We start from the raw sequence: 16,388 nt of genomic DNA on the forward strand, positions 1-16,388 counted from the left end.
TACCTTTTGTTACATCAAGTTGGGAAAGAGTGAAATAAACGAGAAAACACAAAGTTTATTTGTTCATTTCAACTTTGTGCCGCTTGAGATTGAATCCTTCGATATTTTGAATTTCAACAATATTGAATATACGTATGTATAATCATGGGAAACAATTGTTTATAGCCTTTAGGGCATGAAATATCGGTAGCTATAGAATTTACCTAGGCCAGCAGAATATCTTATAACATGTATGTATATTGTAAGCCGAGCAATTGAACATAGTATAATAGCATTATTTTTTAAAGAGCCAATATTTACGCGGACACAGACGGAGCATCACCAAAATCAACATGTATTATTATTACTGCCTTTATTATCATTATTATTATTAGTACTACTACTACTACTACTACTACTACTACTACTATTATTGTTATTATTTATAGAGATGAAAATGAATAGATACGTAGCCTGTACGCTATCCACTGTATTGTGAAATATTACAATTGACTTGACGTAGTAATCATTGATCGTAAACAAAAAAATGTATTCTGTAAGAACGATTCAAAATTACCGTAATTATAAGGTGTGTAAATTTTAATTTTTATGACTAATACAATAAATATTATTTAATGCTATATGACGGATAATACATTCAACTATACCATTATAGGTATATATTTTCGCTGGAATAAAAATTTGTTGTGATCCTATAAACGCACTGCAAAATGGTTAGATGTTAGATTTACAAAAGATCCAGGTTGAAGGACTGTAACAAAAAAAGAAATGAATTCACTCAATGTATGAACGGGTTAAATGTAAGGGAACACCGAACATGTAGTACACAGGTTGAATCTACACACCTATAAACGACTATCAGTGGAAGATACCAAATTCCCAACACCACAAGTTTGTACCAGGATGATAAATTCGCTCTATAACAGCAGAACGACGCAATTCTACACATAAATTGCTCCACATTCAAGTTATTACAGCTCTAAATCAATCCAGATACGTTTTAAATCAATTTTTATGTCTGAAACGATGATGCCGGTGCTTGATAGAAGGAAGTGGAAGTAAAGTAACCTCAAAATAGAAGTACCTGTATAAAATGTTTAAAAGAGAGAGTAGGCTCTGTTTAATTGTTAAAGCAGAATTGATTTATTTGGGTAGAAGTACAGAAATTTTCCTCTGTTTACACATGCCTGCATACACCATAAGTATGTCATACTTAACAATTAAATTTTGCATTGATGTTTAACTTAACGAAGAGTAAGTTAGATTGAGGCGATGCATTGGGTATTAGAGGGAAAAAGAGTATATAGATATTATTAGAAGGATCCTTAACCTGTGCATTGGAATGATCAGCTGATCGTTTTGAATTGATTTTACTGTAAGAAAGGGACAGAAAACACCGTGCGTGGAAAGAAAAATATCGTAGATTTTACATATCCTGTGGTGAATATATGGATAGCATTTTTTTTGGAGTTAAATCTTCAGCAATTGTGGCAAGATTTACAATTCCGATAATAAGAGTTACAAAATCAATGGCAAGAGTTACAATATGCATGGGTAGATTTACCACAATTGATGTAGATTCGACTCCAAAAAAATGTTGTTTATATATTCACTACAGGAGATATAAAATCTACATAATATTTTTTTTGCGTGTAAGCTGTTGGACTCTTATTTTGTGATATTGAATTGATCCAAAGTAACAGAGGGGCGAAAAATGCTCCGCCACAAAATGGTGGTTTCTGAATTTAACTACCATAAAATCACTTTAATCAGAGCTTTTTTTAACAAAGTCCGTGATGTGCTCTGCAAAAAATGCCAGACAGGTGAATCGGGAGCTATTCGGATCTCTATTCTGATCCTATCCTCTTCATTTGGTCTGCGTCTCGACCTATACATAAATTTATCTATACGCATAGGATTCGAATAGGTCTGGAATAAAAACCGGAAACAAAAATCGTAGATGATGTTGGATAGGTGCATCCGTGCCTACGCGGAAACATCCGGCATACTATGCGGTGTTTGTTTCCCGTCACATTTATTTCCGGACCTATTCGAATCCTATGCGCATAAATAAGTTTATGGATAGGTCCAGACGTAGACCGAACAAAAAGGTAAGGGTTCGAATATGTCCGTATAGAGACCACACCGATACACGAATCCAGAATTTTTACCAGGAAGAATTGTGCCGTAAGGTCGTGCCAACACGCTGACATTAGTTATTAAAAGTTTAGCGCACTATTCGAATCACAGTTGAAAACGGTGTGACGTAAAAGACAGCGCATGAAATGTACAGGGTGAATCTTCTCTGCTGTCGGATGTTGGAGGAGCTCCGACTCCACATATTCGTACTCGTCGCGTCACAAGAACAGTGTGTGAATATCGAGCGAATTTCGCATGTGTGCTATAAGTGTGGACGTAAACAGATGTGGAAGTACACCAGGGTCGAGATTACGTAATTTCGCTTGTCACATTTCCTACCACCGAGGCATTCTGATCCGTTTGCAAATTTTAGTCAACTAATCAGCATGCTTGGATGGTGGGACATGTGAAAAGTGAAATTGCGTAATCTTGATCCCCTTATCGTCAATCACGCACTATTATTGCGACTCGAACTAGTACAAATAAAAGGAGGTGGAGCCTCACCAGCTCAAAACTCCATCCTCATCCAGCCCCGGAGTAGATGAAATGAAACGTTTCTTGTAATATTACAAATAAATAGAATTATAATCCTGAGATATAGTTGTCACATGAATGCGTAGTGAAACTAACGTAACTTGAGTTTCAAATAACGATTGAGTTATATACAATATGTGACGTATTCATTTTGAACCAGACCCCACTATGGAGTACTAACATATTTTCATACAACAATCTGTGACGTTTGGAACAAAAAGATTATCGCAATCACCCTGATGACAAGAGGCACGAAGGACCAATGGGTAGGTTAGAGCATGTTTACGTCTACGCACTTTTTGATTGTTCAATGGTTCAGCCATCAAAGTCTGCCATTAGTTATCGAATACGAATAGCCAATAAAAACAGGTCATGCGGCGGCACAGCTCTGATTAAAGGGTCTCTACAGTACCCCAATTAGTACATGAATAGAATGGTTTCGAGAAAGGATGTGCGGCACTGGCTTAAGACTGGCTCGTATACCTTAATTAGATTAAAGAAATAAGGAAATTAAGATTTTGCAGTAAAAAATTATAGTTGGCAAAGCATGAATTACTTATACACATACACCGCAATTAGTGATACATTCAACGTTGGGCGGATAAGTGAATATACAAATTAATCACAGATTATATGTACATGCCTATACATATAGCAGGGAATGAAGTTGTTACAAAAATTCGGAAATCAGGACCAATCAAGAAAGAGTGTAACGTAAATGAGAAAAATTCTTTTCATGTATGTAGAAGTGCTGAAATACAGATTTGGTACAAATGTATACCAACTCTACACTGCGGTGGAGAGATAGGTAAAAGCAATTCTACGGTTTAAAAAAGAAGCTACTTGACTTCGCAAGCTTCAGTGATGTTCACGATCGTTGAATTGGCGTTCTGCATTGCATTGAACTGAACCAGAACCAGTTCGTAGGTGACTATCGTGCCAGCCACCTGCAATATTCCCAAAAACTGCAATAAACTTTAGGCAACATATCGTCCATTCGACTCATTAGCTGTTCGTTTCAGGACAATTCAATAGTACAAAGGCACAGTGAAGTATCGCGTAAGCTGTTCAACTGTCATTCTGTGACACTGAGTCGTTTTTATTAAAATATGCTACGAAAGACCACTTTTATAATCCAATACGATTGTAACTATCACAGTCGGTTAACGATATGTACTGCCACCGGATGGCGTCTTTTCGATTTAATAATCCTGATAAATGAACCAAGAACTGTCTTTCTACCAACCGTGAAACGAATGTCGTGGAATTATACTTACTGAAGTACTTACTGTCAGAATAAGTCCTCGCGTGATCGCGAAGAAGTTCAGGCCAGTTAGACCGATCCGGTCCGTGGTAATTTGAGTCAAAAACCTCTGAACCTGTGGATTATTCTTTTCAAAATTAATCGCAGTCGCTTATATTTTTCACCATTTAGCTCGCCGCTGATTGATTCGCATTCACAGATTGCGGCTTGTGAATTATAGCGAAGACTCTCCGTGTCTTCTTAGAGAGTAAAGTATCAATAAGCTTACCTCAATGGAGTAACTAGTTGTGGAAACGCTGTAGAGGATTGGAGACGGTCGAAGAGACTCATCATTAACGGCTGCAGCGTACAAAGAGACAGCTGCGGTCCTGGCGAGTAGAAAACCGAAGGAGAAGCTGGTGTAGAGTGTTTGCGAAGTACCGTGCCTCGGTCTAGGAAAAAATTCTCGTTGAAACTACTAAACCGTGTCTCAAACTAGGAACAATTCATCAGTACACTTTTTCCTTTACTGCGTGCATAACTTATTGTTAGTTTGTCAAAGAAAACCTTGGCAGATTGGTAAAATCGTCCATTTACAGGCTGATGACAAAGTGAACGCTGCATATTTGTCGTCCATGAGGGAAAATTAGTTACAACTAGTCAATACGTGTAGTAAGGCGTTTTGAATACTATGACGTACTTGAGAGAATTCAGAAGTTGGATACAGATGAAATAAAGATTGGTGGCAAATGACAGCAGAACGATGTCGGAAATGTTGGAGTCGACTCGCCGCGTGAGATTGGCTAGACGATTGTAGTTTTCTCTGGCCTCGGCCCACCACCAGTCAGGCATTGCCTTTATAATTAAACAATACTGGTGTTCCAATTAATTGGCAACAATTAAGATGGTAAATTTGTAAGTATGAGAAAATACCGCAACTGATTGAATAGCTAGTTAAACGGGTGTCCTGGTCGATTTCGACGTTGTCGTATATATTTCCAGATTTCGAAGTCCACGTATTTTAAACGCAAAAAAACTTGCCAGCCCGATTCTATACTCACTTCTGAACAAAAACACTCCAACGCATTTTCACTCGATGCAGAAATAAAGAACTGGCGCGGATTCTACCAATTTACTGTTGTGATTTCATAGAAACAACCGCAAAGGGGTTAGCCTTGTTTTCTAGCGAATTTCATAGATCAATTCGCTTTCATAGAATTCATTACAGAATACTTATACTGGATATCGCTGAATTTATTTAAGTAATCAGAATACCTTTCCTCTGGTGGCATAAAGGTGATGGTTCATCTGGCGAAATCGAGAAGCCAAAGCGAAGCTTACCAACATCAGGAAAAGGTCCATAAAATTCCAGGAAAAGGTGCTGATAATGTTTAAGCATTGGACCAGAACACCCTTCCACCAATTGTAAGGCGTCAAATCGAAGACCTTCGCAGATAAATGGAAACGAGTACGTGAGAAACAATGGTGCAGAGAATGAGAAATTACAAGTTCATCATTCGAGTTCATCAGATAAATTATTATACCTACCTGAGGAAATTGCGACTGAAAATATGTCGCAACAATGTCTGTATCCTTTCGAAGAGCAGCGCACTCTAAGGCACTCGCATAACCGGAAATAATCGACAGCACATGCTCGACTGAAAGGTGAATGACGAATACTTATGTATGCACTATAAAAAGGTGGAATTGAAACATCTTCGCGAGAAAAAATGTCTATAAATGCTTCATTATATCGTGGTAAAGGGGGGAAAAAAGCAGTTGAAGAACTTGAATATCATTTACAATTCATCGAATTTGAAACAAAGTTGGATGTTTTAGCGGTAATTGTGCACATCGATTTTTTACAATGTTGTTCAAATCGCAACTAAAGCTTGTTATTACGGTGCATAGAAAAAATTTGGGAACACGTGCCAAAAGCGTTTTCTGAACGCAATAGAACAGATGCCAACAGATGTTCATTTTGTATTCAAAAATGATTGAAACGAAAATCTCTCAGGTCACATGACAATCTACGAATCAGTTGTAAGTACATGAATAGATCAAAATGGCATCGCACTGAGTGATCAGCTGATCATTGTAACTGAATAATATGAATACAAAGAGAAAGAAGACCCGATACAAATGGTTAGACTTTTTTTTTCTTATCGAGTTGACGAAGATCGAAATACTTGTATCAAAACGACTCTTAGTATTAAATAGTAATATGAGATTGTTTTGCAATAGCTGCAAAATTTAAATGTTTCATTGTGACTGACCTAAGGCTATGGTTATGGTGACACCAGCCATGAGAGCAAGTCTGGTCTTCAGTTGCATACTCGTCGATGGCGTTGGATAAATGATCATTTCGTTTTCCACCTTTTCCCAGAAGCGTATAAGACATGGCCACCGCGTGGCGAGTCTCAGAAATAACGCCATTGTAATGCAGGCAGCCCCAAAGAAGACGATATTGGCTATTATTGAACAATTGCAGCGGTCAAACTTAGCCACTATATCAACATTTCTCAGCTGAGTGTAATATTAAAGCTTTCTTCCTCAAATCTATGGACGATTATTAAGTCATTATATAATTACTTGTCTTCGTTGCTGTTATCCCGGAATGCGACACTCGAACGATGCTGCAGACTGTGAGTATAATCGCACCCGTGAACGAAATGATGAAATATAAGATCTTAGGACTTTTCCAGGTGAATCTGAACAAAACAATGAGGGCGGTTCTTCAGCAGTTGGTGTATTTATCGGAGCGGAGGTATCTTTATTAAATAATGCGATAACCTGCCGGATTGTACTTACTTTAAATCAGAAGAGTCTGGAGACCGAACGCCAGAGACGGGTAAGACGGCGAAACATTGGGCCATCAAGAGAATGGGCCCAATCGCAAGATGGAATCGGTTTTGGTCTTCTCTCCACTTATTCTGTGACATTACTGTAGTTCACCGTAAATAAATGCGATGAAAATCATTCTCATTTATTCCATTCTAGTTCCTTAATGATATCGTTTTTAAGTTCATAATTATTGTCTCTATACTTTGACAGAGCTCTGGCCAAATTTCCAACTGACAAAGAAAGTATCAGGCCTCCGGATCACGGATTCTGCTCAAACTTGCAGGAGTGTTTCTTTGGCCTTAAAAATGAAGTCTCTCATGTTCCGTTTAATGTATGGGTCTTTTGACGCTCGCTATACTTCATAAGCTACCATAAAATTCCGTTTTCGACGAATTTGTCAGGCCTTCGCTACTGCTCTGAATTGATCCAGTTAACTTGGATATATTAGTGAAACTCTCGGTCGACCATGAAAATTAATATTCCATGCAATAATTCACTATATTTGACCCTTGTTGCTCTGCGAGGTCGTTGACAGACGAATATAAGGACGGATACCCCTGGGTAAATTTTTGTGACCACTTTTCGGCGGGCAAGTGGTCCCAGGTGGGCCTGGGAGAGTAGGAGGGTTCTGTCCTTCGACTCTACTTAACAGGCTCGCACCGACATTAGTAGCAGCCAAAGTAGCGTTAGTATGGAAGCTTGAGATTGAGTCGTTACAAAGTGAGTACGTGAGACTACTCGTCGACTGCGAATTGGAAATGTCGATCAGCTCGATCATCCCCGTGAGAAGACGCGTAACCGCGTCCACCGCCAACCACCGGAACAAACTCCGAACACCTCCAGCCACCGTCAACCACCTCCTGCCACCTCCGACCACCTTCGTCCTCCTCGTCCACCTCATCCCCGTCCTCCTCTTCCCCCCCCCCCCCCCCCGCCACACATCGTCAGCGTCTTCCTCGATCACCGCCGATCACTTCCAACCACCACCAAACACCTCTTGCCACCTCTTACTGATACCTGATGAATTCCGAAAAATTACGCACTCCATCTTTCCTGCCGATTCGAGATTCCAGCGGCGAGGCGCTTCAATGGCCAGCTAATAACTTCGCCATTTTGTGATAATTGATGATAGGTAAATTTTTCTTCTACTGTCCAAATGTGAGTTAAAATATACTCGAAATTTTAAAAAGTTCCGTTAGTTATCTCCCATTAAAAAAAAATCCGACATTCAACATTTCGCTTGAAAGTCGTCGTATTTGATTGATTTAAAAGACAAAAATAGGTATGTGTACTTTTCCCGATCTTTCATATCGCAGCATTGACAGAACCGGGTTTCCACTTTGAACCGCCATGGAAGATATTTTTTCTCCATTATCTAATTTTATTATTGACTTTTTTTCGGTGTTACTTGAATATTTAGCTATATAATTATTCATGCTTTCAGTTTTTAACCATTTGTATACGATAAGAGTACAAAATGAATAATTATAATCAACTATTTTCATGTAAATCAATAACACAGAGCTATGTTACTATTTGTGCACGGTGAGTGTAAAGTTTTTATAATATTTAATGGCAATTGTAATTATATTTACTCTGAAATTTTTCAAACTTGTCATGCTTACAACGATTTTCGGTTGTCAAACCAAATCCCATTAGGGCAACTGTCTGTATATTCTTCATCCAACGGCGAGGTCAACGTAATGACGAATATCGTAAACGGCGACATTGAAATCATATCTGCGGAGCTAAACGAGAGCGTAACGATAGGCTGCTCATGCATGCCCATGATATTCTGACTGAAACAGCATTCATAGCTTTGATTTGAGCTCGCTAAGTCCTGCCAAGACTTCGGAAATAACATTTGACAATATTCAATGAGATTCATAGCTTACTACTTCAATGTCCTCATTGAAACCATATGAAAATACGTGCTGACAATCAAAAAGCATACATTTTGACATACAATTGGCTGAAACTTCCATCATAACCAATTCTGGAATGAATGCATTCGTTTTAATGAACAATAATACTTTAAAAACCATTTTAAAATCGTTTTAATTGGGGTTGGTTTGATAGGGTGAGGTTCAGGTTCGGTTTTGCAGTTAAATATTTGCTACGCTACTCCTCAATACAAAAACTACAAATGCCAAAAAATCACGTACCAGAATAACTAATAAAGTCCTGATTTCCACCATCTTCATTGGTTCAGACATGCCTGATCAAAGAATCGTAAAGGCCAACAACACCCACTGTTACGGTACAGCACGGGATCGGAACGGGCTCACCTGGTTGCGGAATACCGTCGCATACCGTCTCATATCGTCGCACATCGTCGCACAGCGTCACCAGGCGACATACGTTATGGTACTTTCAGTGTAACGTAGTAATAAGACCGTTAGGCGTAAAATGATATAAATCGTTCATTCCGCTATAACTCTCACTTGTATGAGACCGAAGATTACTTACGATTACCATTTCGGATTGCCAAGAATCGAAAAGAATTCATCTTGGCTTGATTAAAATTTTTTATTATCAATTTTAAACCGAAAACTTCAAAAATGGAACGATTCATCGATTTGCCTTTGAGTATTGGGATCAGCTGCGATAGTAATCGTAAGAAACATTTAGTCTCATAGAAGTGAGAGTTATAATGGAATGATCGTTTTGCGCCTAACGGTCTTATTACTGCGTTTCACTAAAAGTGCCATACGTGCGTTTCCTGGCGGAATCGTGCGACAGTATGCGACGATATGCCACGAAGAGGGCGTTGGTTTTAATACAAGTACGCGTTCTCAATAGGGCTAGTGGGGGGCCGCCGATTCGTGGAAAACCGCTTCCCTTCTTGTTTTGTAGGGGCCTTATTGGGAGGGTGCACTGTAACTACCCAGCGATAGTGTGCTGACTTTTTAACAGATCTAGATCCATGCAGACAGCATTCTACAATCCATATATCGATGTTGACGGTCACATGCATGTAGATACATTTTTCTTGGTTTCGCACTAAAATCATGGATTGGCAATAAAATAACCAGCCTGATGTTTTTTTCCGTTTCTTCTTCCTGTTACCGCCACCGCAGTTGTGGCGTGTTATCACCAGTCATCGCTGACCACTGTCAATATAGAGATCAGTGCGTGTTACTGTGAACAATAGTGAACGAAAACGTTTGTGATAAAAGTAGCGCATAAATGTATAAATAAACCAAGAACGTAATGCCGCCTGTGAATTATTGTGAGATTATTGTCATTTCGCATTTTCTCACATTCGGTAATTTCTATATTCAGCTATGACGCATAATCCTCTGATTAAACGACGGACCTCAGCAGAAATACATAATTTCATCGAACCATTGCGTTAAATGACTAAAAAAATTCTTAAGTATTTATCAAAAAGATAAATTTATTTTATGTGCTGTGAAAGTAGTTATAACGTAAGTGTCAATATAGTTTCAGTGAAAAATCGATTCCTCGTATTTATTCGCAGGATTTCGAAGGCCGTTGTTGAGAATATTGAATAGGACGGTAAATGAGTTGCTGAATGTATTGCCCAGGATGAAATGAGAGATATTTAAACTTCGGAGATGGAAAAATTGTGCTAAAGCTGGGAATCATTTGGGTATTTTATTAAACAGTAATAAGTGTGAAGGCGAAATCGCAGTTTTTTAAGGCACTTCAAAGTAAATGTAAGCAAACTGTCGTATTAACTTCTCGTCTCATTGTGTTATTTAATTGACATACCAACCAATAGCACCCATATTCTTATAAAGCGATATGTAATATAAATCCATGCTCGGTTTCCTTTGCTTTGTTTATGCATAGCGTGCGTCCGTCTAGCTGTGGTGACCAAAGTGATGTATAATTCGTTATGATAGAAGTTTCAGCAATTTGTGTACCAAAATTAATGGTGTGTGATTGTCAGCAGATGTTTCCATGTATTTTCAATGAAGACATTGAAGTAGTAAACAGTGAATCTCATTCAATATTGTCAAATGTTAATCCCAAAGTCTAGGCGGGATCCAGCGAGCCCAAATCGAAGCTATGGACTCTTTGTCAGTCAGAATATCGTCATGCTCTCATTTAATTCCGCAGATACGTTTTCAGTACCGCCGCTTACGATGTTCGCAATTCCGTTGGCCTCGCAAAGTAACAAAGTTCAAATATAGCGAGTTATCGCATGGAATCTCAATTTTCATGATTGACTGAGAAAGATTCACTAATATATCCCAGTCTGCTGGATCAGTCTAGAACAGTTGCGAACACCTGATAAATTTGTCGAAAATGGTATTTTATGGTATGGTTTATGAAGTGTGGCGGTGACGAAAGGCTGGTTGGATAGAAAGGAGCATGAGGAGCTTCGTTTTTAGGACCAAAAAAAAAAACTCCGGCAAGTTTCAGCGGAATCCGTTACGCGGAAGCCTGATACTCTCTTTGTGAATTACATTTTTTTTTCTCTTATGAAATGGTCAAGACAGAGTTGGAAGAAATTATTCGAAGCGGGGTAAAACTGGAGGTGAAAGCAGAAATTGGAACCCTATGATGCAAATTCGTGAGGTTGAATGGATGCCTGGGTCAAAATGAGATTCTGGGTAGAAAGTAATACTGTGCGATTAATCGCACAGCACTAATAAAAAGCAAAAGAAAGTTGTAAGCTCACCATCGATGGGGATAGCGTCAGCTTTTGTTGAATCATCCCTTCCGAAAAAAAAATCTCCACCGAAAGACCTTGAAATGTGAAAATCATTCCTAGACACGTATGCGTTACCACTCGATGAATAATAACTTTATTAGCAAAAACAAAAAAAAAAAAAAAATGGAGCACATTGCGAGCACTCATTGTCGGTGCATTTTTCTGTAGGCCCAAAATGTTTTGAGTTTTCAGTTCTGTCTGGTACTGAAAAACCGAGAAAAAAAAACAAAAATCCAACGAACGTTATTATAAATCGCTGAAGGAAAAATAAACAAAAATTACAAACAAGGTAGTCCCTGTTACATATATATATATATATATATATATATATATATATATATATATATATATATATATATATATATATGCGTAATGCTCAGAGCTGTATGTATTTGCATGTGTAATATTTGCTTCCACGACCCTTATCCTTGGCTATCTACAACTGACGATGAGTGTGATTAACGAAACGCGACAGTTCTGTATGTTATACGAGTATGTACGTCCAACCTATTACTAATACTCAATGAAGACCTGCCATCGGTTCTCTTCAGATGTCGGTAAACATAAAAAGGGTATAACATATAAGGTATCTGTGTAATTTACAAAACTGACAACTACGCCTCTATCCCCCTATAATCAGCACCGGAGCATATTTTCTGTTACGAATAACAATCAACACATATATAGTCCGGAAGCCAGCGTAAAAAAAGTAGGTTCATATTGCAATCTTCTACAGAATTGATTTTCTTGATAAAAAATGTTTGGCGGTGTCCCCTAAATGTAAATTTAAGCTGGTCAAGAGGGGGGGGAGGGAAGGGGTTGAATTTCAGCTGCCATCTTGGAAAATACGTTTTATGAAATATCTCGTGAACCGTGTATTGTAGGACAAAATCAATACGAATTGTTTTCGTAGATAATAAAATTCTCCACAACTTTCAATCGAAACTTTTTTCTGTATAGTGCATAAGTGTTTTTTTTATAACGTGTCAAAATTTTTTCAACACGGCTATTGTTAAATATATAGTGATCGGTTGATGAAACAGTAAAAATGGCGATGATGAAAATTGTAGAACATGAAATTTTCAACAGACTTTATTTCAAGTTTTTCTCTGTAAAATTGAGCTATAACACTGTAAATGCTGAGTTGACGCACAATAGTGACGAGATTATAACGCCGTATATTAAACGACGTAAAATAACGCGTCAGATTTTTTCATGAAAATAACGTTTTTCATTTCAAAAAAATACTTTGCGTTTATTGAAATCTATTATCCCATTCTCCACCTTTTCCTTCTCATTTTTATTATTATTATTATCAATTTTTATGATGTAACGTAATGTACAAACAACTGCATCTTGCTACATTGAAAAATTTTAACGCTAAGACGTTCTTCCCATGCAAATAAGAAAGATCTATAAATTATTAGTAGCTCTTCACACTATTTGTGATTTTCATAGATTCACTATACACTATTATCATTTTCCTGAATACTTTTTGCCGTTTTATGTGTTGCGAAATGTTTTCATTGTACTACGAGCAATATTTTCTCTGATAATTCACGCGACGCAACGTTTACCAAGCCATAGCTCTTGAACTATAAATTAGACGGAAATAAGTTTACAATAAAGTTTACTGAAAATTTTATGCTCTGCAAATTTGCTTCTCACCATTTTTTTCTGTTTCATCAACCGTTAACTAGTATATATGTATTAATATATTTAGCATTAACCATGTTAAGAAAAATTTGGCGAGCTATAATTAAAATCCGATGGATTATACAGAATGGAAATTCAAAGAAAAGTTGTAGAGAATTTTGTTATCTGCGAAAATCATCCCTATGGTTTTGTTGTATGTCGCGCGGTTCACGAGATGTTTCATAAAACGTATTTTTCAATATGGCAGCTGAAGCTCAACCCCCTCGTCCCGCAAACTTGGATCTACATTCAGGGGACACCCCTGAACATTTTCCAACAAGAAAATCAAATCTGTAAAGGATTGCAGAGAAAAAGTACCTGGCTCTTGGACTGACAAATTCGTCGATCGATCAACAGTAATCATTCCACACACGCAATTCCGTATAATACAATTTGTTACTCGCATATATAATTTTTTCCTATCTCGAAAACAAAAAAAAAAAATACTTCATTATTTAATAAGATAATCGTTTGTATAAAGTAATGTTCAGATTATCAAAAAATCGTTGAAATTAGTTTCCCAGATTGCAGGAGAGAACTTTGTAAATAGATATAGTACGAGATTAAAAATCCTGTTGCAGGAATAGAACAAATTTATGTTTTATTATTTCTGTTTTTTGGAGTACGCAAAGATACTACACAAAAATGTTCTACACGAAACAGTTCTACAGAGTATTATATCCACTCAATACTATTCCACATAAGAAACGAACACAATATTATCCCGCACAAAATTATGCTACACGATATTATTTTATTCTAAATTATCATGTTTAAAGCGAATGTATAAAAAAATATTTTCAACGGCTAAACTTCATACGTGTGAACTATTTTCGAAAAAAAAATATAACTCAAAAGTTGTATTCGTAATTCGACGAACGATTTTATTGAGTCGCTTTGAATACTCGTATGTTGATTTGGATAATAAACGTATTGTGCAATTTTGTGCAGGGTCGGTCTGTGCATGTAACATCGCCACGGTGCATACTCTCAGCAAGGTAGATGTTACTCCTTAGTCGATTGTCAAGAAATTTCGACACGTTCTTCAAAACTCATTTATACACCGACGTAAGTGAGAAATCTAGAAAACAATTAATGAAATCTTGCCTAGACGAATATTTTTGCAACACATACGATTATGCGCAATGAATTCGAAAACAATTAGCCAAAAGAAAATGAACAGTTTGAGCGGCGATTGCATAACAACTGAAGCGCTGTTTATTTTGAAGGAATAGTCGTCTATAATTTTTTTTTTTTTTATGCCAATGTGATTTTTTTTTACTACATTAGAGAAATGAATGAAACTCAAAGGATAAAAGACGATAACCAACGTAAACAGAACTCACTCGATTTGAACGAGTGACGGCTTTGCAGATTTCCATGCGGCATTTTGAGGTAATCCTGTCCTGTAGCTCCATTCGATGTTTTCCACATTACCGCCGCGCCTCGCCATCCATTCGCTGTCTATTATCAGTAAAAATTTGACGATGAAGTTATTTCTCGTTTCTTGGCTGTCGATTAATCATTTGCTCACTTGACTGATTTGTTTCTTTCATGGATTTATTGAACGAAAAAAAAAGAAAAACGAATTAAACCGCGTCGATGATTCTGTCAAACTTCATGCGGGCATGAAAAACGATACGTCTGTTACGCACACCAAAGATTTGCTGAGCTGTTACTCCGGGTATCAAATTGCTCTTGCCTGTTATACGCCAAGGGTCGCGTGCTCAGAACTGATTATGAGCTCGGAGAAAACTGCTTAAGTACCCGAAGCTGGCCAGTGGTATTCAACCCGTCATTTACACGGGGTTGATTAAGAGTGAACTATAGGTGTTTCGGCCTTAAGTTCTCAATTTCTATAAATTGGCTAGTTGTAAAATGATGCCTGATCTACTCTTGCCGTAATTTTGTTTATTTTGAAGTAGTTTTCGGTAGGTAACAAGGGCCGAAAACCATCTTTGAGCAGAAATAAAAGTTCAAGTGGCTTAGGAGCGGCCATGTTGATTTTCCACCGTATTTGAAATCCGTCTGACGATTGTGTTGGAAACAGTTTTTAACCTCATGTTTATTGTATTTGAGATCACCTACGAGCAGCTATCATTTTTGAATATTACACGTACACGTACTCATACACAAGACTATGGGCCAGATTAAAAGTTTCCTCGGCAAGTTGCACGATCAAAGAGCGATAGCAGTGTTTACCGATGGCCTATGATACAGTGCTGTTCCATTAGACGCCTTTAATAAGGACGTGGGGCATCGATAACTGCTGAACGCGCGATAGCAATCTGCTTGTATAGCATATACATGTATATTATATACTCTTGAGAGGTAAACAAACCATAAAAATCAATTTTCGCACAACTTCGAAGTGATATGAATAAAGAACAGCTGTCAATTATTCCTCGTACCGTATAAACATTTATATGTGTAGCGTTCAAACCTATACCGCATGGGAATAAGTCTGTCAATCTTGTGATTACCATAAAGTTTGATCAATCCATTTTTTTCCTTTCAAATATATTTCATAAAATTTATTCACCTGTCTCTTCTTCAGAATATGTCTCGAAATTTTAATCTGATGTTTTGAATCATATTTAGCACATGTCACGGAACACAAAATTATTTGTGAAATTTAGTTGTTGAATAAGTTTATAATGATTATTTCGAACAGGATTTAGGGACAATCAGATAATTTGTTATTTTTAAATAAAATTCGGTACATTTAAAGTCACGTACAATTCAATAGTTGGTTTATGTACAATTTTTTAATTTATTTTACAATTATATTAGCAAAAAACTGGGATTTTACAAGGTGGGGTTAAACCGGACACTGTGCTAGACTATTCAAATAGCTTAGTCTACAGTTAATATTTTGATTGCATTTTATTTCTATTTATTCCTAATATGATACTTCGACACTATTTTTAACGAAACAGCACTTTAAGCAATGCTACTTCAACAGTCTGGTTTCGCAATAATCTCATTTTCAACTGTTATTAGAATGAAATATGTGTCTGTTCTTATTTCAATATAACTACAGTAAAAAATAGCCGACAAGTTATGTAAATAATAAATACAGTGTTTTCCCTATTTATCCATTTTTTCGGAATATTATTTAAATAAATAAATAATTTTTCTCTATTTACGATCACATTTACATACATATATAATCCATATATATGAAGTAATACATAATCACGTGTTTTTAAATATATACATTCAGTTATGTATATAAACATCTAT

At 37.0% G+C, this 16,388-nt stretch overlaps 1 protein-coding gene across 1 annotated transcript; it reads right to left on the reverse strand.

The window, feature by feature from the left end:
- Window positions 1-1,001: 1,001 nt before the first annotated feature.
- LOC107227903 (gustatory receptor 5a for trehalose-like) lies at window positions 1,002-14,959 on the reverse strand. Its single transcript, XM_046731525.1, has 11 exons — window positions 14,489-14,959; window positions 11,415-11,482; window positions 6,728-6,860; window positions 6,509-6,627; window positions 6,193-6,387; window positions 5,465-5,574; window positions 5,192-5,362; window positions 4,617-4,771; window positions 4,206-4,368; window positions 3,963-4,052; window positions 1,002-3,620 (listed from the first exon to the last, which is right to left on the reverse strand). Exons 1-11 carry the CDS (start codon window positions 14,593-14,595, stop codon window positions 3,513-3,515), a joined length of 1,419 nt encoding a protein of 472 aa, XP_046587481.1. The 5' UTR covers window positions 14,596-14,959; the 3' UTR covers window positions 1,002-3,512.
- Between the last annotated feature and the right edge of the window lie 1,429 nt (window positions 14,960-16,388).

The sequence above is a fragment of the Neodiprion lecontei genome, chromosome 2 (assembly GCF_021901455.1).
Source record: "Neodiprion lecontei isolate iyNeoLeco1 chromosome 2, iyNeoLeco1.1, whole genome shotgun sequence".
NCBI classification, from domain to species: Eukaryota; Metazoa; Arthropoda; class Insecta; order Hymenoptera; family Diprionidae; genus Neodiprion; species Neodiprion lecontei.